This window comes from Macrobrachium nipponense, chromosome 36, assembly GCF_015104395.2.
Source record: "Macrobrachium nipponense isolate FS-2020 chromosome 36, ASM1510439v2, whole genome shotgun sequence".
Lineage (NCBI taxonomy): Eukaryota > Metazoa > Arthropoda > Malacostraca > Decapoda > Palaemonidae > Macrobrachium > Macrobrachium nipponense.
In genome coordinates, this window is record NC_087220.1 from 45,000,741 (window position 1) to 45,028,113 (window position 27,373).

Below are 27,373 nucleotides of genomic sequence, written 5' to 3' on the forward strand. Positions count from 1 at the left end.
CAACGGCAGAAATTAAGGATGCTCTAGCTGCTTTTCATAAGGTGCAATCATTCGTAGAAAATAGATACCCCGAAAAGGCTTACACAGGTCATATGCTTGCACAGTTCGATGACGTTTGCCTAAGTCGTTTCAGGAACATTGCCAAAAGCAGGCAGAAGCAATCTTCCTTGGATAATTATTTTTTAAAGAGGCCTTTAGTACTAGCAGGAGTAAGCAAAAAGGAAGAACCAAGTGATACAACAAAAAAACAGGAAGTTGAAAGTGAAGAAGAAGTCGAAATTAAAGTATAAAAAAGTAAAAAAAAAATGTAAAAATCAAAAAAAGGAAAAAAAAAATTAATTACAGTGGTCCCCCCGTATTCGCGGGAGATGCGTACCAGACCCCCCACGAATAGTTAGAATCTGCGAATGTTTGGAACCCCTATAAAAACGCTAAAAACAGCCTATTTTGTTAGTTAAAACTTAAGAAAAACCACTAAAAATTTTCATACTTGGTTTTTTAATAGTTTTATCACAAAAAGTGCATTTTATGATGAAATTGATAACAAAAACAGGGATTTTGTTGATATTTCTCATAGAAAAATACCGTGAATGCGCGAATTTTCCGAGAATAATGCAGGGAATTGTTCCCGAGAGAAATCCGCGAATCCGGAGAACGCGAATACGGGGGGTCCACTGTATAAGTTTTTTGTAAAGTTAAGTGTTACAGTTTTGTTAATGTGTCTCATAAAGTTTAGTTTATGTTTTCCAGACCTTTTTTATGTGTTATGTGTTTCGTAAAGTTAATTGCACGTATCTGCCGTTTGTCCTCCTCCTCTGTCTCCACTTTCGGAGATAGCCTCACTCGAAAGGTAAGCTTCCACATTTTACTACATACGTACGTATGTACATACAGTATTTCTTGTATACCATATACACTAATACACTTTATTTACAGGTACTATGTAGTACATATTAGCAGTACGTATTAAGTTAGGTATTGAATGGTCCAAATTGTTGTAGTATTTCATTGTTTATAGTTCAATTTAGCTTTATTATGAAAATTACTGGGGTGTTTTTGGAGGGCTTGGAACGGATTAGCCATCTTACACGTAAAATGCGGTTCAAGATACAAAAAACTCATGATACGAAGGCCGCCTCGGAACGGATTAATTTCGTATATCGAGGTACCACTGTATTTGTAAAATCTAATTTTATTATAATAATTTAATTTTTCTAATGAAGTACTGGAGTAGTTTTGACAATTGAGATTAGTTTAAAAACAGCATGCCTATAATTTACAAGTATACATATACTCTTGTAACACAGGATCTCGCAGATCATGCGACCACCAAATTATTACCCTTAAAGAATTATTTCATCATGTATGTCATGTATCATGCGAGTTCAATTTTTTAGACCAAATTACAATAGGCTAATCTCTTTTCCTCCTCTTTATCCCATCTTCTAGTGGGCTTACCTCTTTTCCTCCATCTCATTATCTATCCCATCTTCTAGTTAAGTTAAAAAATAAGTAAAAGAGAATGCTAAAAGTATTGTCAATGCTATACTTGTTGTGTAAACACACACACACACGTCCAGAAACAGCAAATATGCTATGAACAACCAAATCGGATAACACCAGCAGTTTTGCTTGCATTTCAACCATCGTATGTTAGTAAATAAAAATGACTGTACGTGTAGTTATGTTACAAATGACAGGTAGAATAGGACTGATATATTGTTACATTACTATATCCTTATTCGCTATGGAGAAAAGATCAGCAAGGATGTACACTGCTAAATTTAAGCAGCAAGTTGTAGCTGAAGGTGAAAAAAGAATGTTCTTCTGCTAACGACTATTATCGTGCATCAGCAGCAACATGGATGAAACTCCGACAAACTTTGGTATATAGTATAACCCCTGTTTTTGTACATTATCCATTCCGGAACCTCCCATGAATTCCTAAACAATAATTACCATAAGGAATAATGTAAACACAATGTGTTCCAGACCCCAAAAATATATTTTTAAAATGCATTTTATAGGGGATAAACAGTTTTACATACAGAAAACAATGAGAAATAAATATTGATGACTAATGAAATGAATAAATGAACATTTAACATCACTCTTACCTTTATGGAAAACACTAGTTAGTGTATGGAAGACTGAGAGGAGGGTAGAGGAAGGAGAGGTTATGTTTTGAAGGGTAATCTCCCTCCAGAAGGACTAAAGGTATCAGGACTATCTGGGGTTACTTCTCTTTGTTTTTACTGGCACTACCTGAGGTTATTTCCCCTCTTCGTATGTTACTGGCACTAGGGCCAGCTTGAGAGTTACTGGAACCCTGTCACACAACAAAACTGTCCAAAGACATTTGTTTCAGTATTTCTTTACAATTTGTCTAAAGTTAGACAGCATTGTCATTAAACATGTTGGAGCATGGCTTACAACTTTGTTGAGATGATAATTCTCCATAAAATTATTTACACAATTCCATTTAGCTAACATGTCCTTAATCCTTGATTAGGCACATCATGTATGCCCATTTGTTTTCTGAGTTTTTCAAACCAGCCTCTGCTGGCCTGAAATTCACTAACAGCAGCACTTGTAGGCATTTTCTCACTGAGATTGGAATGCAAATTCCTCCAACACTTTGTGATGAGTTCTTTCTTAGATTCTATATAGTTTCTCACCTATTTTACAGAACTTTCTTTGGCCCCATGATGGCTTATTTGGCAGTTGCACTCAAATAAGAAAAAAAACACAAAAACACCAAACACAAACGCAGAATGGGTCACAAAAGAAGATGTGATACGTACTTTGTTTGGACGCTCAATACGGGGACCCGGTCATGCACTTGGCCCCGGATCAAGTGTTTCTGAGTGTACAAAAACCAAGGAAACTTACAATAACCAAGACAAAATTTCGTAGAAAAAAAGTCTATGAAAACCAAAACATACAAAAAGAGAAAATTGAGGTTTGACTATAATATCGTCCAAACTCGACTGTACACAAAATTTGAGAGAAATGTTTTAATCAGAACTATTGGGCATGAAAGAACACATTTCACTGTTTTTACTCTTGATAAAAGATAAATATGTAAAACTCGTAGTATTATGATGAAATCAAGTGAAAATAGCGAATGAAATCTGTTGATTTTTTCTATGCAATAAACATGCCCCCAGCACCATCTGCCAACAAAAAAATAACTAAATTTTGTTCACAACAATACATATTCATATAGCATGAAATAACCTTGCCCCTTATAAATAGAGTATCTAGAAATTCATTTACGCTAACTAGAAGCAAGAAAACCATTCTGATTCAAGTTCAATATGGCGAAATAAACTCACATCGTAATCGTCCTCAGCTGATTTCCAAACCAAACTATTGATCGCCTTGTTTATTTTTAATAATACAATAGTATGTAATATACATACATTATTGGATACAGTGAAGTCCTAACTTTTTAAGAGATCCATGGAATAGCTGTATATTCATGTATTTTATAAATACGATACTAATATGTGAATATTTACATATGCTAATTTTATATCTCGTGTATGGTGCGACCCCCTTAAAATTAGCTCCAAAATTAGGTTTTCAAAAGTCGCATGATGCGCAAGTATATATGGTAATTGTGGTCATCATCTATTATAATTTATTCTAGCAGTTGCAAAGACAACTTGTCCTGCTTCTTTCATACAATGTGTAATTAGAAGATAAATTCCTATATATACCTTGAAAACTGTATTTAGAAAGAGACTGTGTACTAATGAGTAAAATCATTGATCATTTTTAAGACATATGATTACATTGTGGTACTAATAGTTGAAAGTGATTCATGTCTTGTAGAATAACTATTCTTTTCATAAATGTTCTCAACTTCTTTTCCTCAGGTATTAAAGCAAGAGAAACTCCCTGCTGTTGTAGCAGATTGTATGAAGTTCCTAAAATCAGAGGCATTGTTTCTCATACTGTCACAGCTAACAGGTTTGAAATTACATCAGCTTGCACCACCAGATTCTGACCCTGATAGTGATGAGGAGGAGGAGGAGAGTAAAGGTGAGTGAAGGCAATGATTTGTCGATTGCACTTCCTTTAAATCTTTATGAGTTGAGTTGAGTTGAATACAGACTTTAGGCCAAAAGCCAAGTACTGGGACCTATGAGGTTGTTCAGCACTAAATAGAAATTGACAGTAAAGGTTTGAAAGGTGTAACAGGAGGAAAACCTCACAGTTGCACTGTGAATCTAGTATTAAGAGAGGTTGGAAAGTAAGATGAAGAAAGAGAATATGAAAGGAGGTACAGTAAAAGGAATGAAAGTGGTTGCAGCTAGGGGCTGAAGACACACTGCAAAAAACCTTAAGTAATACCTACAGTGCACTGCATGAGGTCCACTGTTGGCACTAACCCCCCCCATGGGCTTTAAATTTTAATGTAAAAGGTTTATTGAACTTAAATTTTTCAATGTTAAGCATTTGTAAATTTTAATGTTTTTTTAATTGGTGGCTTAATACATCTTGCTAGTTTTATACATACACATTCACTCACTCATGTGCTTTCACCTTAACAATATTTTCCTCATTAAGCTAATACATAAGTATGCTGTTCCTATTGGGGGTTTGTGGTTGGTTAAAGTATGCTGCAACATCCTTTTGGCCCCTAGCAGCACCCACATTTTAGATTTTTACCAAGTTTCTATTACTGCTTGCTATCCAACCTCTCTTAACTGTTACATCTTCTGTAACTGGTATTTCTTATCATTTTCATCTTTAGATATTTGTTCATACTTCATCTCATTCATCATGTGGATCTATTTATCTTGTCACACTACTTCAGTACCCTCTTTTCATTGGCTAATGCACTGAACAAATTTTATTTTCTTGATTCATTTATGTACAAACACAACATTGATCTTAGCCAAAAGGGGTAGTGCTGTTGAGGTAAAATTTAATGTTAAAGGACAGCCTAAAGAAATTAGAACATTTTAGCAGTTGCTTAACTTATTGTAATATCATTTTTATACATTATATACTGTGATCTTCCCATCAGATTCCAGTCCAGGAATGATTATAGATATTAGACAATGGAGCCATGGCTGCTACACACTGTTAAGAGATTGTGATCAAGCAGAAAGAAGCAGTGCCTTGGATGCCAGCCTTTTTGTAAGAGTATCCAACAAGTGGGCCTTAGAACATGGTGGTTTTACCTCATACATTGCAAAGGATGAGGATGAAGAAGTAAGTCATGTTTATAATCTTTGGTTTTGTAAAATATATATGGACTACAGGAAAGAGTAATATTGGGTGTAATCTCCTTGCCGAATCCAACTTCATAATTCTTTACCTTGCCATGCACTAATAGAAAAAGGGTTAGGGCTTTCATTTCAAAGAGGTCTATGAGTTTCTTTATTTTCACATAATTTATTCATAAAGGATTTTGATTTGTTATTACTACAGTGAAGGTGTACCAGAGTACTATTATATGTAAAGTTAAAGTTGTAGAGAACTGGTTTAATTAAGTGGTTCAAGAATTTAATTTTTTTAGTTTTGTGTAATAAATATTAGATGTTGGATGCACTGGTATACACATTAACCCTCTTACGCCGATTGGACGTATTAAACGTAGAGTCAAAATGTCTCCCGTATGCCAATTGGACGTATTATATGTAGACTCAAAAAAGTTTTTTTTTTAAATTCGCGGAAAAATACTTATAGGCCTACCAGCCGAAAACTTTTGAATCACGCGCCTTGGGGGATGCTGGGAGTTCTCGGATCAAGGCGTTGTTTTGTTTACAATCATTACGCAGGCGCGCAAGCGCGAATTTCTTTCTTATTGCACTAAAAAGTATCAGTGACACATCTCAAAAATTATTTCGTCAGTTTGACAATTTTTGCACCGTTTTAAATTATCCGTTACATGAAGTATTATATATGAAAATGTGCGCAATTTCATGTAGAATACAACCAAAAAATACTCATAATTGTAGCTTTTATCAGTTTTCAAATATTTTCATATAAATAACGATAAGTGCCAAAATTTCAACCTTCGGTCAACTTTGACTCTACCGAAATGGTCGAAAAACTAAATTGTATGTTAAATCTCTTATATTCTAGTAATATTCAATCATTTGCCTTCATTTTGAAACAAATTGAACGTCTCTAGCACAATATTTCGATTTATGGTGAATTTATGAAAAAAACATTTTCCTTACGTCCGCGCGGTAACTTCCGATAAATTTTTTTCGTGCGATTGTCCTAATGTTTGCACCATTTTAAATTTGCTGTTACATAAAGTTTTATATATGGAAATGTGCGCAATTTCATGCACAATACAACTAAAAACAACCCATGGTTGTAGCTTTTATCAGTTTTGAAATATTTTCATATAAATAACGATAAGTGCAAAAATTTCAACCTTCTGTCAACTTTGACTCTACCAAAATGGTCAAAAAACGCAATTGTAAGCTAAAACTCTTATATTCTAGTAATATTCAATCATTTACCTTAATTTTGCAACGAATTGGAAGTCTCTAGCACAATATTTCGATTTATGGTGAATTTATGAAAAAAAAATATATATATTTTCCTTACATCCGCACGGTAACTCTTCCGAAAAAAATCAGACATTTTATCTTGCGATTGTCGAAATGTTTGCACCATTTTAAATTAGCCGTTACATAAAGTTTTATATATGAAAATGTGCACAATTTCATGTAGAATACAACTTAAAAGGATTGAAGGTTGTAGCTTTTCTCTTTTTCGAAATATTTGCATATAAATCACGATAAATAGAAAACAAACTACGTTCGGTCAACTTTGACTCTACCGAAATAGTCGAAAAACGCAATTGTAAGCTAAAACTCTCACAATCTAGTAATATACAGTCATTTATCTTCATTTTGAAACAAATTTGAAGTGTCTAGCACAATATTTAGATTTATGGTGAATTTAAAAAAAAAAAAAACTCCTTCCGCGCGCCGATTCGCGGCCGCAAATCTCCGAAATGTGTACGTCTCATTCTCCTAATATTTGCTCCTTTTCATATTAGGCGTTTTATAGAGTTTCATATATGAAAATGTGCGCAAATTCATGAAGAATACAAACAAAAATATGTGAAGGTTGTAGCTTTTCTCATTTTTGCAATATTTGCATATAAAAATATATATATATAAAAATGTTGACATTCAGTCAACTTTAACTTGTCCGAAATGGTCAAAAACTGCAATTCTAAGCTAAAACTCTTACAGTAATGTAATATTCAATCATTTTTCTTCATTTTGAAACAAATTGGAAGTCTCTAGAACAATATTTAGATTTATGGTGAATTTCTGAAAATAACATTTTTTTATGTCCGCACGTTACGAATTCATGCATCATTTTGTGATAATATTTTTTCTGTGTTGCTTTGATCGTTTTACAATGTGTTTTATATCAAAATGATCGCAATTTAGTGTACAATACAAGGATAAAAAAGTAACTCGTTAGCCTTAACCGTTTTTCGCACAGCTCGATTTGGATACAATTATGTATGAATTTTTTTTTTGTCGCTACCATGTATCGCATTATTTATATATGATAATGATATTTTTTTTCATTTCTGATGGTTGCATACTAAACTTCAGGCAATGACAAAAAAAAGAGCCAAAAACGAACTCTTAATCTTGAAAACTAAGTGCGCTGTGATTTTTTGAAAAAATTATTTTTTCCGCTTCCGCGCTCACTCCAAACCCGCCTCGGCATACGGGAGACATTTTGGTTTTTAGGGCTTCGGCGTAAGAGGGTTAAGGTGGAAGGTCACACTTTTTTATTGGTAGTATGGAAGTCTTTGTTTTTCATAGCTCATTACGCTCTCACACTAAGAAATTAACCTGGTATTGCCTGTCTGCATGCCACCACCGTTAGATAATTCAGTTTTCACAGATGATTGGTTGAAGATTGCGTGTTTAGGTTAGCAACTTTTGCTGAGCCAGATACTTTTACCCTGAGGCATTGCTGGATGACCACCTGTTTAGTTACAGCATGTCTGTATTCTAGTTGAATTGGTAGCAATGGGACTGAAGGAGATGATGTCATATTTGTAGTTCTTTATAGAATTTGCAGTATGAAAATGCATAAAATATTCCAGTAACTAGAGAAGTTACTACGACACTAGAAAATAATTTTGTAATAAAGGATACACTATTAGGGAATCCCCAATGTACAGTTGGCCGATTATGAAGGGAAACAAACAAACAAACAAACAAGGTCATGACTTGCTTGATTCCAAGTATCTTTTCTTGGGGTCCTGGAGGGCCTATCCTTGAAGTAGTACATGTACCTTAATTTCCAGGATGTTTACTAGTGTCCCTATATGGACCAAGTCCCATTACCTTGCCAAAGACTTGTAGTTTTTGTTATTATATCAAAAGAGGTTCTGAATAACTGAGATGAGATATGTTCCCATGCTTGGCCCCTTAGTTTAAAGCTAATACTAAAATCAAATTATATCCAAAGGACTGTTAGATGGAGGTTGTGATTTTAATATCTGTTCAGATCCTTTTGGTCGCTGATGAACAGTAATTACTTTCCCCAGCCCTCACCTTCCTTCACTGTAAGGGCTGAAAGTAACTTGATGACAACTTTTTCCTGGATTGAGTTCCAGAAAAGTTTCTATCAGTTTTTCGGGGGAATTCAAGCTTGAAGCCAGAGGACTTCGGTGTTTGGTACTCTACACAGATGGGTGTACTTTTGTTGCCTAGTTACATTGGGCTCTTCTTTCCCTTCATTAATGTGTTGGTTGCCTGATGCGCCTTCTCCTCCACTGCCTTCTATCAAGGGCATCATCCTCCGCTAAACCTCTTCTCTCTATATCTTCCTTCACTTTACCTTGCCATCTAATTTTGTCTCCTTCTCGATCTTCTTCCTCCAACAGGTTCCTTCCAAGCCCTCTTCACTCCTTCCTCAGCACATGCCCATACCACCTCAATTGTGACTTTTATTACACCTGTAATTCTTACTAAGCCTGCCCTTCTTATTATTGCATCATTTTCCAATCCCTCAAGCAGCAATATTCCCATAATCCACCTCAGCATTCTCATCTCTGTCCTCTCAAGCTTTTACTTCCTCTTTTCTAAAAGCCCATGTTTCCAATCCATATATTAACACTGGTCCTATCACTGTGCTATGGATCTTGACTTAGCTTGATTGGCATTTTCATATCACATTCTACTCCAGCTACTTTTCCCCACTTCCTCCATGCAGCTTTTATCCTATCAACTTCAGCCTCACATCTTCCCTCTTGGCGTTAGGTAGATCATAAGTTTTTAAACTTTTCCAACCGTTTTGTAATCGAGCCTCTTCTTTCTTGCATTACTATTCTGCCTCTATCTTCCCTACTACTCACCAAATCCCCTGTTTTATTAATTTTCACCTTTAAGCCACCTCTAAACATTCCTGCTACTCTCCAATCCTTCTCTGTAGGTCTTCTTCATTTTCGGCAGTAATCACCAGATCATCGGCATACAACTCCCACAACTCTTCATTCCTGCTCTCTTCACCTAACACATCCATGACATATCATCTCAACCAGCCTAACCAACTTTTCTGGAACGTTCCTCTTCCTTAAACACCAGAACATCACTTCTCTTGGAATTTTATTGTATGCTTTCTCCAGGTCTGTAAATTCACAACAGAGCTCCTGGTTTCCCTCTAGTCTCTTTCCTGTAGCTGTCTTGCTATGAAGATGGCATCGACCATCTTTCTTCTCATGAATCCATACTGTTGATCAATGCTCTGTTACTTTAATTCACCTTTAGTTATCACAATCCATGACATCTCCCTTCTGCTTTTATATACATATCATTAGACTCTCCTCCTAGTCCCTTAGCATTACTTCCTCTTCCCATATAGCTTTTAATAAATCCTGCATCCATTTCTCCCCCTCTGTAGCTAGTAATTTGATCATCTCAATTTGGAACTCTTGATGGACCTGGTGCTTTACCATTCTTCATTTTACTTAATGCTCTCTTCACTTCTGTATCCTGTATGGTCCCTCTACCCTCTGTGCTTCCCCCATCTCCTCAATCATTTTCAATGTTTAAAAGTTGTTCTAAATACTCTCCATCTCTTCTTAATGTCTTCATCCTTATACAATATATTTCCATTTCTATCCGTGATGACTCCCAATTTACCCAAATCCTGTCTCTGTCTTTTCCGCAAGTTTGAGGTCTTGTAGATAGCCTTATCTCCTTCTCTTGTTCCTAGCCTTTTTTTCAACTGCTCTGCCACCCTTCCAATAGCTGTACCTACCCTCCTCGCATCTCTTTTCTCTTCTCTGTACCATTCTTCTGCGCCCTGCGCATGCCTTACTTTCCAGTCCATAAATGCTTTTGATTTTCTTTTAATTGATTCTTGCACCTCTCCATTTCACTACCACTTTTCTCCTCTCAACACTCCATATCTGCTGTTTCTTTCTACCAGTTCCTCTGTTTCCCCCTTACATATTTTTCTCATGTCTGCCAATACTTTCAACTCTGTTACCCTGTCCAAATTGTACGTTCCTCCTTTCTAGACATCTTTCTCTCACAACCCTCCTAAATTGCTCCCCCTTTTCTCCTTTAAGGTCCCAAATCTTAATGCTAGATCTTTCTCTTTTTGGGTTTCCTACCTCTTTATTTTAAAATCCATCACCACCAACCAGGATCAGTTTGCAGTTCATCATGTTGCTTTTGCCGGTTCCTCTAACCAGGATGTAATCTATTTGATTTTCATAAGTTATCAATTACTTAACCAACTTCTGAAACCATGTGTTCATACATGCCAATCCAAAAGTGAGCCATCTCCAATTTATAATTCCCATTTTCATTTCTAATTCCAAACCCATGGCCTCCATGCACCTCCACATACCTATCTTCTTTTTCCCACCCTGCCATTCATATCAGCTCCTATTATTAGTTTCTCGTCTCTCACTGTTCTAATGACAGCCTCAAACTCCTGTCTAAATAATTCTTTCTCTTGATTTTGGCACCCCATCTGAGGAGTTTATGCTCATATTATTTTTACTATTTTGTTCCCTATTATTATTGGAATCGTTAAAAGCCTATCATTTATTCTCTACTTCTACCACCTTTTCCTTCAAGTTGTTACTCACTATAATTCCAACTCCATTTCTTCCCTCTTGTGACCTGCTGTAAGAGAGCTTATACTCTTTTTCTATCTCTCTTGTTCCACTCCCTCTCCACCTAGTTTCCTGCACACACAAGAAATCTATCCTCCTCGTCTCCATCATATCTACTATATCCCTCAGTCTTCCTGTTAGAGTACCAACATTCCACATACCTGCTCTTATCTTCTGCTCTTCCACTAACTTCTTTGGCTGCAGTCGTGACCCCTGTAGTACCCCTTGCCCATTTATCACGTCAGTAGGGGGATTCTGATATGCGTTGCTTACAAAGGACATCCTAGCTACATCAGGCATGGTTTATTGTTTGGCAAAGGGATTTTTACGACCGCATGCCCTTGCTGTCATCCGCCACAGTTATTTGCGGTGGGCCACCTGCAAGGCAGTAGTTTCCACAGTTATTGACTGCAAGGCAGCAGTTTCCATAGTTATTGGCAGTGGGCCTAGCCTTTTGCTAAAAAAGTAAGACTGCAAGGAGCAGCTGTCCTTTTAGTCACTTTTACAACATGCTTGACCTACGGTGGTAGTATTCTTACACCCTTACCACAGGAGATTGGGTTCATTTTGCCATATAAACAGCACTTCATCCAAAGAAAGCTTAAGGTTTTATTTCAGTATTGTATGATGTTGAGCTTTGCTTAGATTCCACCAGTAAGGTTCCTTAAAACCCTAGAACTCTGTCCTGTTAGCAGACCACATCATTATAGTGTATAGTATTTTAGGAGATTCTAGATGACCCTCCTCTTCCATCTAGATGATCCTCCTCTTCCAACATAGGAGATTCTAGATGATAATCCTTCTCCAAGGTCAAAGCACTTCTCTCTCCTAGAGTAAAGACTGGTCTCTGACCCCTAAGAGTAATTATTTCTTCTTCACATAAGAGCAGCCATGACTGCTGCCTTCGGTAAAGACATTTAGTATTCATTCAAAGTATGACATAGTAATCTCTGCTTTCCCAAAGCATTTTATCTTTATGAAAAGAAGGGCTTTTTAGAGCTTTCTGCCTTTACTCCAAGGGGCTTTTTAGGACTGCATTTAGATAGGTTATTCCCAAAAAGGTTATTCCCAAAAGGTTTGGAGGGGAACAAGTTTTTTAAGGTCCTGCCTCTGTACTGCATCAGCTTAGATTAAGAAGATTAAAACTATTTTCTTAAGATCAGACTTGCTCTTTATAAAAGAACACAAAAGTGCTAATACTAATTCCAAATTGGCTTTATATAGTTGGTCTAGTGCAGGCTCTTCTGGACTTTGTGAAACATGGGTGAGACAGGTGGCTGATTCTTGGTTTTAATTCTGTGATTCTAAAAGTTTTCTATGTAAGCTCTATACACATTGATAACCATCATTATCATTAATACCTTCCCGATAATTCACCGTTCTTTTTTATCGTAGCAATTTGTTAACCCTTAAAACGGTATTTTAAAAATCGTCTCCCGTATGCCGGCGGCGTTTGCAAGTGAGCGCCGAAGCGGAAATTTTTTTTTCAAAAAATCAAAGCACGCTTAGTTTTCAAGATTAAGAGTTCATTTTTGGCTCCTTTTTTGTCATTGCCTGAAGTTTAGTATGCAACCATCAGAAATGAAAAAATATCATTATCATATATAAATATTGGGATATATGACAGCGTGAAAAAAAATTTCATATATAATTGTATACAAATCGCGCTGTGAGCAAAACGGCTAAAGCTAATGAGTTAATTATTTCATTGTATTATACACTAAATTATTATCATTTTGGTATATAACACATTGTAAAACAATCAAGGCAACACAGAGAAAATATCACAAAATGATGCATGAATTTGTAACGCGCGGACGTAAAAAAAAGCGGTTTTCAAAAATTCACCATAAATATTACTAGACTGTACGTGTTGTAGCTTACAATTGCAGTTTTCGACCATTTCGGTCGAGTTAAAGTTGACCGAAGGACGAATTTTTTCTATTTATTGTTATTTATATGGAAATATTTCAAAACTGATAAAAGCTACAACCATGGGTTGTTTTTTTGTTGTATTCTACATGAAATTGCGCATATTTTCATATATAAAACTTTACATAACAGCTAATTTAAAATGGTGCAAACATTACGATAATTGGACAAAAAAGTTTATAATTTTTTCGTAAGGAAAAAGTTTATTTCATAAATTCACCATAAATCAAAATATTGTGCTAGAGACTTCCAATTTGTTGCAAAATAAAGGTAAATGATTGAATATTACTAGAATGTAATAGTTTTAGCTTACAATTGCGTTTTTTGACCATTTCGGTCGAAACAAAGTTGACTGAATGTTGAAATTTTAGCACTTATCGTTATTTATATGAAATTATTTCAAAACTGATAAAAGCTAAAACCATGGGTTGTTTCTTGTTGTATTCTACATAAAATTGCGCACATTTTTATATATAAAACTTTATGTAACGGCTAATTTAAAATGGTGCAAACATTACAACAATCGGACGAAAAAATTTATAATTTTTTCGGAAGAGTTACAGCGTGGACGTAAGGAAAAAGCTTACAATTGCGTTTTTTGACCCTTTCGGTAGAGTCAAAGTTGACCGAAGGTTGAAATTTTGGCACTTATCGTCATTTATATAAAAATATTTCAAAACTAATAAAAGCTACAACCATGAGTTGTTTTTAGTTGTATTCTACATGAAATTGTGCACATTTTCATATATAATACTCCATGTAACAGCTAATATAAAATGGTGCAAAAATTATGTCAACGTGACGAAATAATTTCTGAGATGTCACTGATGTTTTTTAGTGCGAGAAGAAAGAAATTCGTGCTTGCACGCCTAGGTAACGATTGTAAATAAAACAACGCCTTGATCCATGAGCTCCCAGCATCCCCCAGGGCGTGTGATTCAAAAGTTTTCGCCTGGTAGACCTATAAGTATTTTTCCGCGAATGTTTAAAAAAACTTTTTTATATCGATGTACCATACATCCAATCGTCACCCAACAGACAATTTATATCGACGTTTAATACGTCCAATCGGCGTTAAAGGGTTAATATACCATATAGACTTGTGTAATGTGATTTCACGTATTATGTGACCCCCGTTCACCCTTAAAAAATGATTTTTTCATGTATTAGTGTATCTTGCAAGTTCATTTTAAAAAGTAAAATATAATGCTAAAATTATCATTAGTAACACTATATAGTACTCTCTGTAAACGTGTACAACCATAAACCACCGAACAACTAACAGCTGTTTTGCAATAACAACTAAATAGGATAACAACAGTGGTTTTCTTGCATTTCAACCATCGTATGATAGTAAAATTTACCTGTTATGTTACAAATGACTTTAAATAGAATATGACTGTATAAATTTACATTACTATACCCTTTTTTTGCTATGGAGAAATGATTGGCAAGGAAATACACTGTTAAATTTAAGCTACAACTTGTAGGTGAAACTGAGAAAACGATGGTCATGCTGCTAATGACTATTATTGTGCATCTGCAACATGGATGAAACTTCTGTGAACTTCAGTTTACTACTATCCAACTTGACCATAAATAAAATTTGAGAGAAACAGTTTTATATGAAAACTATTGAGCATAAAAGAACACTTTTTTTTTTCTGTTTTCACTCTGATAAAACATGAATACGTAAAGCTTGTATTATGATGAAATCAAGTGAAATACAAGTGAAATAATTAAATGAATCTGTTAAATTTTTTTACACAATAAACATGCCCCTAGCGCCATTTAGTAACAGAAGAATAACCAAGTTTAGTTCACAATAATACACATTAGTCATATTTCAACTTGAAAACACTGTATAACGTAAAAAGAGTATCTAGAGATTCATTTATGTTAACTAGAAGCAAGAAAGTCGCTCTAATTTGAGTTCAATGCGGCAAAATAAAGTTACCTCAGCTGATTTCCAAACCAAAACATTTATTGCAATGTTTGTATTTTATAATACAACAATAGTACGTAATATGAAAATACATACAATATTATTGGATACAGTGAAGTAAAGCATAACTTTTTAAAAGATCCATGGAAAATATGCATATTCATTATATTTGCATTTTATGATACAGTACTAATAGTATTTGAATATTACATACACTAATTTTATACATGTCTCGTGTATGTTGCAACCCCCTTATAATTAGCTTCAAAATTAGGTATTCAAAAATTGCATGATATTAGAGTATATAAGGTATATTTAATATTGAAGAAAATTTTGCACTTCATTGACATAAAACTTGAAAATTAAATGTATGTTAACCATGATAAAGTTACAGTATTAAGGAATTTTCACCTTTTACTTTCAGCTTTTGACGGTTGTGCCACGTTCAAACTGTCTTGCTCTGGTGTACCGGGATACTGAAACTCTAAAGTTCACCAAGTATATAAATGCTAGTGTGAAGGACTTAGGAAATAAAGATAGTGTTTTCTATGAATTCAGTTGTACATACAGAGAGTGATGAGTCATTTATAATTTACTCTTTTCAAATTTTCCAAGTAACTTTTTGGAATTTGATAGACTTTTAATTCTGTGAATTGGGATGTTAAGCTGTTGCCAAAAAAGTGGCGTACATTATGAAATAAATGTATGGAAGAAAAATGAATTTTTGCTTTTATTTCAATTGCAGTATCCTGCAAGATCCTTCCAGATAAGATATTTTCACAAATTTTTATACAAACCATGACAACTGTAGGTTGGATAAAGACCACATCTAAATCCCATATTGTCTTATAAAAGGTAGCAGTAAGCAAGCCAAAAGCCTCTTTGTGATGGTTGATGGTCAGAAAAGAGTAATAAGCTGACCATTGAGTCACATTTCAGTGGGAGGTGAAAACTGGACTTTGGTTAAAGTACAGAAAGAGAAGAAAGCAGTTACAATCACTTTAACTTTTCAAGGAATCGTGTTCACACCCTGAACACTAATAATCAATTGACCCAGACACAATCGGTCTAACAACTAGTAATGTACATCGGCGTCAATAACCTCGTCATTGCGACGCCAGTAAGAATTAACAAATCAATCAGTAATGTATGTATTCCCAGATACAAGATATGTTGAGCTTACTCGTGGTCCAAAAGTGCACTGTTTAATGGATGAATATAAGCACAGATCAGAGGAGATGACATTTGATGATTAGTCTATGAGAAATATCTATCATAATGATGCAAAGAGATAATATGGGCAAATGCCCCACAAAAGATACATGAGGTACATTACCACTTCTAAGAAAGTATTCTGAGCGTGAACACCACATTACTGATCAACCGGAGAATAAGTGTTTAAAACTGCACCAATTTTTTTAAAAAGTAATCTGTATTTTTTCATTGGTAAACCAAAGCCTTTTAAGTCAATCTTAAACTTGAACTGAAACAATTACTTAAACTCAGCAACAAGGAGGTTTACTAGAGGTATCCAGGTGAGTTGGAAGAAACCCCTAGGTACTAACCTATCACAGGTCAACTATGTGGGGGTGGTTGAGGTGGGATTATGATGAAGGTCCTATTTTGTATACCTCTGATTGTTTGTTTGTATGGTGTTTTTATATTGCATGGAACCAGTGGTTATTCAGCAACGGGACCAACGGCTTTACGTGACTTTCGAACCATGTCAAGAGAGAACTATCACCAGAAACACATATCTCTCACTCCTCAATGGAATGCCTGAGAATCGAACTCGCAGCCTCTGAGGTGGCATGCCAACACCATACCAACCACGCCACTGAGATGCTTTTATATCTTTGAAAAATGCTAATTAAAATGGCATTTGTCCTTATGTATTCACAGCATTGCCTTTTATTTAGATAGGAAACATTCTTTAGGTGGAAGGATAGTCTCTCAACTGACTGGCAAATTTAATCTCTACCTGGAAATGCTATGGTCCCTGCCACAATCATGAGTATGGAAACAATGACTCCTGTAACCTACCATGCAACCTGGCATAGGAATACAGAGATGACAGAACACTGAGCCAGAGTGAAATGTCTGAACTCTCCCTTTTGGAATTTTGGAGAACCACATGATGTCTTAAGCACAGGAAGCACTTGTCAGAAGGCAGCTAATATTTGGGTCAATCATAAATTGCTGGGTACATATGACAGCTTTACCACTAATCCCCACCTATTTTGTAAAAGGGAGTCACACTTTGAGCTGAAGCCTAACCGCACTATGGCACATACACAGCCTGACTACTACGTAGCAGAAAGAAGGGGGAGAGATGTTTTGCCCAAGAAGCCATCCAACTCCTCAACACACTACTATGTTACAGCTAGTAGAGCAATTATTGGGGATGAGATATCCTATGGGCTCTATGCTGGCTGAATCAGGCTGCAGAAAAGGATAGTTGCATGCCACTCCAAAGGCCAAAGTTAACGTGGTAGGCAAAATTGTTAAAAGCTCTTAGGAACATGAACAATTCTACCGAGAAAGCCCCAGAGGGCAATAATGCTGTCAGTGCGCCTCATGCAGTACACTGTAGGCATTACTTTAGGTTCTATGTATATCCCTTCAACCCCTAGCTGCAACTCTTTTAATTACTTTTACTGTACCTCCATTTATATTATCTTTCTTCCATCTTGCTTTCCACCCTTTTCTAACAGTTGACTCACTTCCATCTTGCTTTCTACCCTTTCCTAACACTTGACTCATAGCGCAACTGTAAAGTATTCCTCCTCTTACACCTTTCCAACCTTTTTACTGCCAATTTCCATTTCATTGCTGAATGACCTCATAGGTCCCAGCACTTGGTATTTGACCTAAAATGACAAATTTTTAATCAATTTGTATTTTGCATAGCTAACAAACCTGAGGACTTAACAACAGGACAATCTTCTTGCATCAGCTGGAAACCAGTTGAAAACAACCAAAGATTGTAAAGCATGGAATCTGTGGCATCTGGCAACTCATGCATATACGAGGTAGAAGCTGGTCACTGATTAGGCATAGTACACAGTGACGTATCAGTCTTTCCCCCAACCCAGGAAAAGAGAGGGGCGGCTAGAGGTGGACAGTAAAAGTTAAGACCTCAGGTTTCTTAGTTATAAAAAACACAAATTGGTTAAAAATTTGTCATTTGTTCATACATGAAACAAATCTTTGGTCTTGACAATAGGATAGACTTAAACTTGGAGGGAGGAACAAGTACCCTACACTGGGTGGGAATTTAACCCACCTCACCACCCTTCCTAGAAGAACGAGTTCTAAAGAAGGGGGTCCAAGCCCATGAAAGAATAGGCAATCAGATATTTAAAAACTCGGCTGTCTTGGTTGAAACACTGACATATGACCAGATTCATTGCATTCCAGGAACAAAAGAAAACTGCCTGTTCAAGCAACAAACCATACAAGCTACAGGGGTTTGTCACCACTCCTAACTCCCCTTGCTGGAGAGAGGAGCACTTTCTACTGAATAGCAGATTTGTCTATTGTATAGTAACAATACAAAATCACCACCAGTATGACCACCCTACTTACCTGTATCAGACCAGTGCCAGCATATGACGTGTCTGTTCTTCGACCCGCCCATAGGAAGAAGAAAGGAAAAAAAAAGAGAAAGAAAGAGGCCAGCCAACTCACTCATTCTCTCTTCCACACAATCATCTTAGTTAAAATACAAACTGTCCTGCCAAGGGCAATGGGTGAATTACACAGCTTGTTGGGCAGCCACCACTGGACCCAAAGGAAGTGTCCAAAGACCTCTGGGCAACGTTCTTTAGGTAAAAGGTAGTTAACATGGATTGACGTAGCCAAGATCCAGCGCTCAAAATTCTATGAAGAGACAAGTTTTTCTTAAATATCAGAGAGGAACTTACACTCCTGATGTCTTGTGCTCTAGCCTGCACAGACTCAGTGACAGAACTAGCATGTGAGGAGTAAACCTGTTTAATTGTCTCATGTAATCAGAATGAAGTTGTGTTCTTGGACACTTCCCTTCCGGACCAGCCTCTGCTAACAAAAAAGTCTATGGTACCTAGACCTTAGGTGACGAGTCCTCTTAGATAGGATAGCAGTGCTGTAATGGGACAAAGCAAAAGCTCTTGTGGATCATTGTCCACAAAGTCATTCAGTGAGGGAATGGAATACTAGGTAAATCTGTCTTACACAGAGGGATTCCGGGTCTTAGCCATAAATTCTGCGACAAATTCAAGGCCACAGACCCCCAATCCCTGGTGAGTTTAACATCATAACTCAGGCAATGAAGCTCCCAACTCTTCGAAGAAGCCAAGGCCAACAGGAAAACCGTCTTCAGAGTCAGATACCTGTCTGATGACCAACATAGGTGCTTGAATTTTAGGCACAAAACCAAGCCCAAGGCCGCTCTGTAGCCTGTAATAGCTGAAACAGAAAAACCTTTCTTGGCCCTGAGGAAGATCAGAAAATCCACTATCCGCTGAACAGAAGCTCTGAGTGGAGAGAAACCCCGTTGACAACACCAATCACCGTAGACTACCCATTTTCCCTGGTAAACTGCTGATGAAAATTTCCTGAGATAGCCAGATATCAGCCTTTCTAGAAAAACCTCTTGCTCGGAGGAGATACTTGATAGTCTACAACCATAAAGAGACAGGGACTCTACTGCTTGGTGAAACCTTTCCACAAGAGGTTGGCATTAACCGAAACTCGGCGATTTATGGTGCCGATAACCAGTTACCGGCGCCCTTGCCATAAGAATCCTAATGGCACTGATAACCATAATTAATCGCTGATTTTATGGCGCTAGACAAGCACCAAAAAACCAGATCACCGATAACCAAGTCCGCCAATAACTAGGGACTACTTGTACATGCTCATGCGACAAACCACGTACACGTTCGCGGGATGAATTACATACATGGACGTGCGATGAGTCAAGTAAACGGCCGTGCAATGACACGAGTACGGTCTCATGACAGGGAACGACGCCGAAGTGAACTTCCTGAAGGAGACTGATTCCTAAGGTCCCGATCCTTGGAATGTAAATAAGACGACCATCAACCACAACACATTTGCAGAGAGAAGAATCTTTGGAAGGTGCAGAAGACACTGTCGTAGCCGGCACCTTCAACCTTTTAATTGGAGCCTTATCATCTTTATGACGGACTGGAACAGGTACAAGAAAGAGAGATGGTTGAGATGGAAGGCTAACACTTTCATGGTCACATACATGTATGTGTAAGGGAGAGACACAGCTGTGTAGAGAAGTTGCCGAAGCACTCCTCTTACTCATAGAAGACGACTCCACAAAGTCCATAATTCTATAACATTTGACTTGAGGATAAGAGGGGTAGAAGGAGATGGAGGAGAGAGCCTACTCCATCTACAACATCTTTTGCTAGAATGAGGAGAAGGATCACTCCTACGACTCTCCTTGCCAGAGAGAGCAGAATACCTCTTACGAAAAACAGAGTCCAGCCTCTCGACCATACCTTGAAACAACTAGCTTGAAATAACGTCTCCAATGGCTCAAGTAGAGGTTGTCAGGACGTCATAGGCGAAGATGAAGCTGCCATCTTGTTTGATTCAGAATTTGAAATAATGAAAGCACAAGGCATAGCCTCCTCCCTCTCAGGAAGGACCTTTCCCGCAGGAGAGGGGGCTACATTAAACATAATCTCATCCTGTGCAACTCCCGATATGTCCAACAACAAATCGATGGAAGAAAAGGAAGGAGACAGCGGTACAACCAATGCAGAGGGAATGCTTCTAGCAGAAGGGGATGCTGAACCATTCCATATGAGAAGGCAAAAAACCCTCCCAAGAAGGACAAGTGGATACTCTACAATGCTTCCTCTTCTTGTAGAAAGCCCTCCACTGCGACACAGGCCAGGAACGACATTCCAGGCAAGGATTAGTAATGGTACAAAAATTAGATCAGCACATACTGCATGTACTATGGGGATCTGTAATGGCAGCAGCCAAAAACATGGAGCACGGGAATCCCTGAATGCCAGGGCACATGCGTTGACAAGGCCTAGAAGAATCAGCGCCTTAGTGGCGTGGTCAGTATGGTGTTGGTGTACCAGCTCGGTGGCTGCGAGTTTGATTCTCAGGCATTCCATTGAGGTGTGAGGGATGTGTATTTCTGGTGATAGAAGTTCTCTCTCAACATGGTTCAGAAGTCAAGTAAAGCCATTGGTCCTGTTGCTGAATAACCACTGGTTCCATGCAATGTCAAAACACCATACAAACAAACAAAACAATAGATGAATTAGAGGACTCTATGATAATGAACAAGGCACACACACTCAAACACGCTGAAATAAAGAAATCACAGGCAAACAGAGCAAGCGACCACTCTCCAAGGCAGTCAAAGAAAGACTGACATGTCACAGTGTTCTACGCCTGATCGGTGATCAGCTTCCACCTCATGTAGGCATGAGTTGTCAGATGCCACAGATTCCTTGCTTTACAATCTTTTGATTGTTTTTAACCGGTTTCCAGCTGGTGCAAGATTATCCTTTTAAGACCTGAAGGTTTGTTCTGCGTGTGAACAACTCCACTATCTATCTTAACAAGAAAGAGATGTCTGCGTCCTTCAGTCGAAAGACCTGGTTTAAGGCAGAACAACATACTTCACCCCAGGGACTAATAGGAGTTTGTCTTGACAAAGATGGACAAAGTTGCTCCAACTGGAGGAACTCAGTCTATGACCAATCAGAGGCTACCTCCATACACATGACCAACAGAAAAGTGGGCTAAAGGGGAACCTCTGCACCCCATGACCAGTAGAGCTAGAAAATCAAGGTACATGGCATGTGGCAAAAGAGGAGCTATCAAGATTAACTGTCCTGCATAACTGTGTGGTGAGCAGGTTAATTACTGCTGTTCCTTAGAGCTGAAAAAGCCTTTCCCTACAAAAGAAAGTACAGACCAATCTATTCTAACTGGCTTTGAAGGTTGAGATGGTCCAGAAAACCATCCCCTCTAGCCAGAATGTTCTGGCTGACAGCTCAATAGTATGGCAAATCCATTCATGCATGTGAAACCATTGTCACTCGTCAACACTCAGGAGGAACCATCAAACAATCTCAAGAATGTTGCTGCTATCTCCACTGCAAACATTTCCGAGATGTTGATGAGCAGATAAAGGTTGTTCTCTGTCTACACACCTGAAGCAGATCTGAATGTGTACAGACCCCTTCTTGATGTGAGAGAACAGAAGTATCTCTGGAGGTGGGGAGTTCAAAGGAAATCTCACTATATTCCTACTATCCACCCACCAAGCAAGGTCCTCCCATTCTTAGTTCAATGGCACAAGGTGAGAGGAAGGATTGCTTGAAACTAACCAGTGTTGCACTGGTGAAGGTGCCTGAAGGCACAAGCTTCTCCAAGGTCAATAGGTGACCAAGGACCAACTGCTAAAGCCAGGCTGATTGTTAATACCATGACAAGAGCTATGCTATCACTTTCCTCAGCTTACTAAAGTGAGAGCCTTGCCAACAACTATCGCTGCTGCTGTGTTTATTTGGATGAAACAGAATACTTCACGAGCTTCACAGGAACTGAAGACACTGAATCATCTGGCAAAACAATACTTATCAGACTTGTAAGTGTGGATCATTTGGATTTTGCCAAGCATAACCTCAAATCAGTGTTGCACAATTATGTTACTAAGGTATTATTTATCCAATGAGCTTTTATGCATAAAAGTATTACCTCATTATCAATTTAACATGATACAACATAAATTTTGTCATCAAATTTTTCATGATGTAATTCAAAGGAGGCACTAACCTTGTCAGCTACAAAACATCCAAACAAAAAGACTACATTTTACTATGCCACCAATTTATGGTATATTTTCATTTCCCAGAACATTATTCATTATTTACTTATAAGACAGTAGCTCAATAAGACCACTAAAATATTTTTCTAGACCATATCATAGGATTTACCCTAGGTATTTGTACTTGAATGACAACTAAACACTGAAGCAAGGTAAAGTTGAAGATGTGGGATAATTGGGCGGCAAGAAATCAAAGGGTCTCTCTCTGTGATGACAATTTTGTAATGAATAATCTGTGAATGGTATCCTCCAACTGGGCCATATACTACAGTGTAAAAAACACTTTCCTTACAGTATAAGGCTGTAATTCCAGAAGTACACTATGTATCATCATTAAAGGGATGACCAAGACAACAGGAAGAGAAAACCCTGGAAATACATCCATTCAGCACAAGTTTCCAAGCATGCAACAAAATTTAATCATCATACCAAGATGGAAATTCCCTTGGTGACATACTTTCCCTGGATTGGAGCACCTGCTTGGTTCCACTAAGAAGTTGGAAACTGGCTTTGTGCTCTTGCACGTTAAGACAAACATAAAGTAAGATATTTGTCTATTGCATGAGTAAGACTGTCAATTTCTCTGTATTATTTTTACATTCTCAAGCACAATGAAATATTCAATTACCAAAATATTCATTACTGTAAACAGAACTCAGCAGTGTACCCATTAAATTAGAAAAATAAATGTGGTCAAAAGTTAGAAATACTTACTCTGTGAATAATGAGTAAAATACTATGATTTAACTAGGGATTAGTGCACTGTTCAAGACTATTCTTACCACCACCGTTACTATTACAACTACTAAACCCCACTAACAACATAAAAAGTTCTACACTATGATATACAATATGGCTAAAGTAAATTCAAGTTGAATATTGTAACAAAAATAAACATAGTAAATTCAAGTTTAATATTATAACAAAAATAAACGATGTTGAAATAACAATTTTCAAGACCAAATTGTATATGTCTTTCTCTTTGTTGGATGGTGGTGATGACGTTCACTGCATCTATCTTTGCTAGCAGGATATCTAGAAAATGGCTAACCATGAATGAATAACTGGGTGTAAATATTCGTCTGGTGACCTCCTCTACATGATCAACTTTTGGTGAGAAATGACTAGGATTTGTCATTCTGACACTGGATGAACCTTTCATAAATAAAACCCAGTAGGCCACCATGGTGCTATAAGTAACTAAATTTGACATAATAGTTGTAGTGCAACGAAAGTAAAAGCAGCAGATGTGTCTTCCATCAACATTTAATATTTCTTGCTGATGCTCACAACTAACTAGTTCTGAATGAGAGCTTGTTACTTAATTTACAAGATCACAATACAAAATAGTCTTATCAAAAGGATGGTCTAATTGGGTGACCCTTGGGGGCAAACCTTATTCTTGTAAATTAGAACCTATAACAACTTGAACGAAGGATAATGAAAATTAAACAAGCCTGCTGATGTTCAATTAAAGGATTCTACCCAAGAGTTGACATTTACTGCTGACTGAATAAAATTTCACCAAATTTTTCTACCTTTCACTTTACACACTATTATATACTAGATGTGCTTTACCACCAAGCTAAAGTTCTCAGTTCTCATATGATGGCTTATTTACTCTGTGAAGAGGCATTTTTCCTATAATGTTTAGTTTCATAAGCATTCTGATTGACCTTTAATTGATATGCATTACAAATTAAACAATCTGCAAAAATTATTACATTTCTATTGTTCGTGCGCAGCACTTTCTTGACTTGCACAATGCTGACTGGATGGACTTGTTTTGAAAATAACAAATTTTCAATCAATTTGTATTTTTCATAACTACGTACATGCTAAGGTCTTTATGTAGGGGAAAAAATCTCTAAACACTACCTGGATCCAGTTAAGAATTGAACAGGGGTTCAGTGGTAGCAGGGTGATAGCCAATGAGGAGAGTGGGCAGAGTCCAACCTCTTTCCCCATCTTGTGCCTCGTGATGCACCAGCCAAGGCAGAAGACGTAACGGCCGTGACCCTTAACAGACTGGTACAATCACAGCCGACCAAGACAAAACTGAAGTAGATGGACGGTTGGTGTTACTTCCAGATGAAGGAGAGACAGAGGGCCTGTGGATCTTCCTGCAAGGAGGGACAACAAAGTCCTTCTTCCGACAATGCTTCCGTGGAATGGAGCGAACAGAAGACGAAGATGATGTGTAAGAGGCAGATGACAGTGAGGGAGACAATCTACGACGTCTCTTTTTTTACTTCAAATCAGAGTGGCTGGTTTTCTTCAAAGAGGACCTTCGAGTCTCTTCAGCAAGGTTTGAATAAAGGAGTCAGAAGGAGCAGACGAATAGGACCCAGTGGCTGGAAGCAATGGTGGAGGAGAGCAGATGAAGGAATGATGCAGGCAGAGGATGTTGCGGCTGTAGACGCAAGCAGACGTCAGATACCATAGATCTTGACGCTGCAGTGGCAGAAGAAGCTGGGAGTCAGGAAGACAGGAGGTGGGACAGAAGACCCCCAATATGAGGCTCACCTGGTAGGCCTAAAGATGACCAGCACTTGCTCAGCTTCTCACCATCCATGCCTGAAACAACAGTACAAGGGGGAGGTCCCCCACCCTAAAGAACAGAGGCAGGTAAATCAAGTACAAGATTTCCCGAACCCCTCCTTGATTTATTCTTCTTCTTACCAAAATGTTTCCATTGCTAATGAGACCAATCACAACACTCAGAAAAAAGTGTTACTTACATTGCATTCATTAGATCTGCATCTGCTAAAAGTCGTATGAGGATCAAATTCAACAGAGACTAAATAACAAACACAAGGATTATTACCTACCCACAAGCATCTTCTCTGAGGCAAAGCCTTTGTAGATTAATCAGGCATTTGCATCCCTAATGCAAAATAAACACACAGAAGTAACACAAAATCACACACAAAAAGAAATAAAAAACCAAAATGCCAAGGAGTCGATAGGGCAGGAAGTGCGTAATAAACCGGCTTCTATGCAAGGTAGGGGAGCACAAATCTTGCGATGAAGACAGTTAAGAGATTACTGGTGCACCACAAGGCAAGGCACAAGAGGGGTAAAGAGGTTGGATTCCACCTACTCTATCCCCATTGGCTATCACCCTGCTACCACCAAACCCTATTTTTAATCGGATCCAGTTAGCACACAGATTTTTCCCCTATGTAAGTTAAGTATATCTTAGTTTAAACAGACCACTGAGCTGTTAATCAGCCTAAAGGATCAGATATGTTTATGTAGCTGGGAAACAATTGGTTACCTAGCAATGGGACCTACAGCTTATTGTGGGATCCAAAACATATGATATAGAGAAAGTAATTTCTAATCACCAGAAACAAATTCCTCCGATTCCATGTTGGCAGAGCGGAGAATAGAACCCAGGATTATCAAATTGGTAGGCAAGCATGTCACCCATCGTCCAGCAAGGAACTTTTCCCCTATGTAAAGACCTGATTTATGCCAAATATGAAAATTGAATATTAAAGGAACAAGGCAAAGATTTTATCTTTTAGCCATTTAAGGATGCAAAATCTACAGTGGGCCTTCTTGAGTGATTGTTTGTATGGTGGTTTTACGTTGCATGGAACCAGCGGTTATTCAGCAACGGAACCAATGGCTTTACGTGACTTCCAAACCATGTTAAGAGTGAACTTCTATCACCAGAGATACACATCTCTAACACCTCAATGGAATGCCCGAGAATCGAACTCGCGCCCACCAAGATGGCAGGTCAAGACCATACCGATAACGCCACTGAGGCACTCCTTGCGTGAATTGTAGATTGCTCAAGGTTCCTGCATTATACTTCCAGCTGCAATGCTTCCTGTTCTTTAATATCATTCAATTCCAATGTGATTAACCTACTAATTTATTTTCATTTACTACCATTCCAATTGCCCTTTTAAGGAAAAAAGAAATCCTTTTTGTTAACCTGTTTTATAGTATTGATAACCTCATAGTATTTTAATTATACTGAGGTCAATTTATCCCATACATGAACTTTTAACTCCTCTTTTGGCTGAATCTCAGACTGAGATGGTTTTTAAGTACTAGAAGAACAATGACCAGCGAGAACTTGACTGAAGACCTCAATCAAAAGGGGATTCAGACATAATGTATGTAAAATCATCAGATAGAAAGTGTGTACAATGTAAAACTGTAAAGAACTCATGTGTCTAGCTTGTGAAAACATAACCTAAAACCTATAATAATTAAAAATTACTTTTCTCAAATACAACAAGAATGTAGTCCCATGTTCCTGAATTTAAAGACTGTAAATGTACTATGAGGGAACACAATGGAATGCTTTTGTTGTACTTTCATGAAATGCTGAAAGGTTTAATCCTACGAAGTTATGAGATGGAAAATTATTAGTGGAACATGCATGCAAGTCACCACCAACTGTTAAAACCTAGACTAGCTAATGAAGGTAATAACAACATTTTGAAGC

General features: G+C 37.5%; 1 protein-coding gene across 3 annotated transcripts in view; it reads left to right on the forward strand.

The window, feature by feature from the left end:
- LOC135203593 (prolyl 3-hydroxylase OGFOD1-like) overlaps window positions 1-15,744 on the forward strand; it is a 286,279-nt gene extending 270,535 nt beyond the window's left edge. For all 3 annotated transcript variants that reach the window (XM_064233383.1, XM_064233384.1, XM_064233385.1), the window contains 3 exons: window positions 3,885-4,050; window positions 5,042-5,229; window positions 15,448-15,744. In XM_064233383.1, the coding sequence (XP_064089453.1) occupies window positions 3,885-4,050; window positions 5,042-5,229; window positions 15,448-15,600 (507 nt within the window). In that variant the 3' untranslated portion in view covers window positions 15,601-15,744. The remainder of the gene's footprint in view (window positions 1-3,884; window positions 4,051-5,041; window positions 5,230-15,447) is intronic.
- The last annotated feature ends 11,629 nt before the right edge of the window (window positions 15,745-27,373 follow it).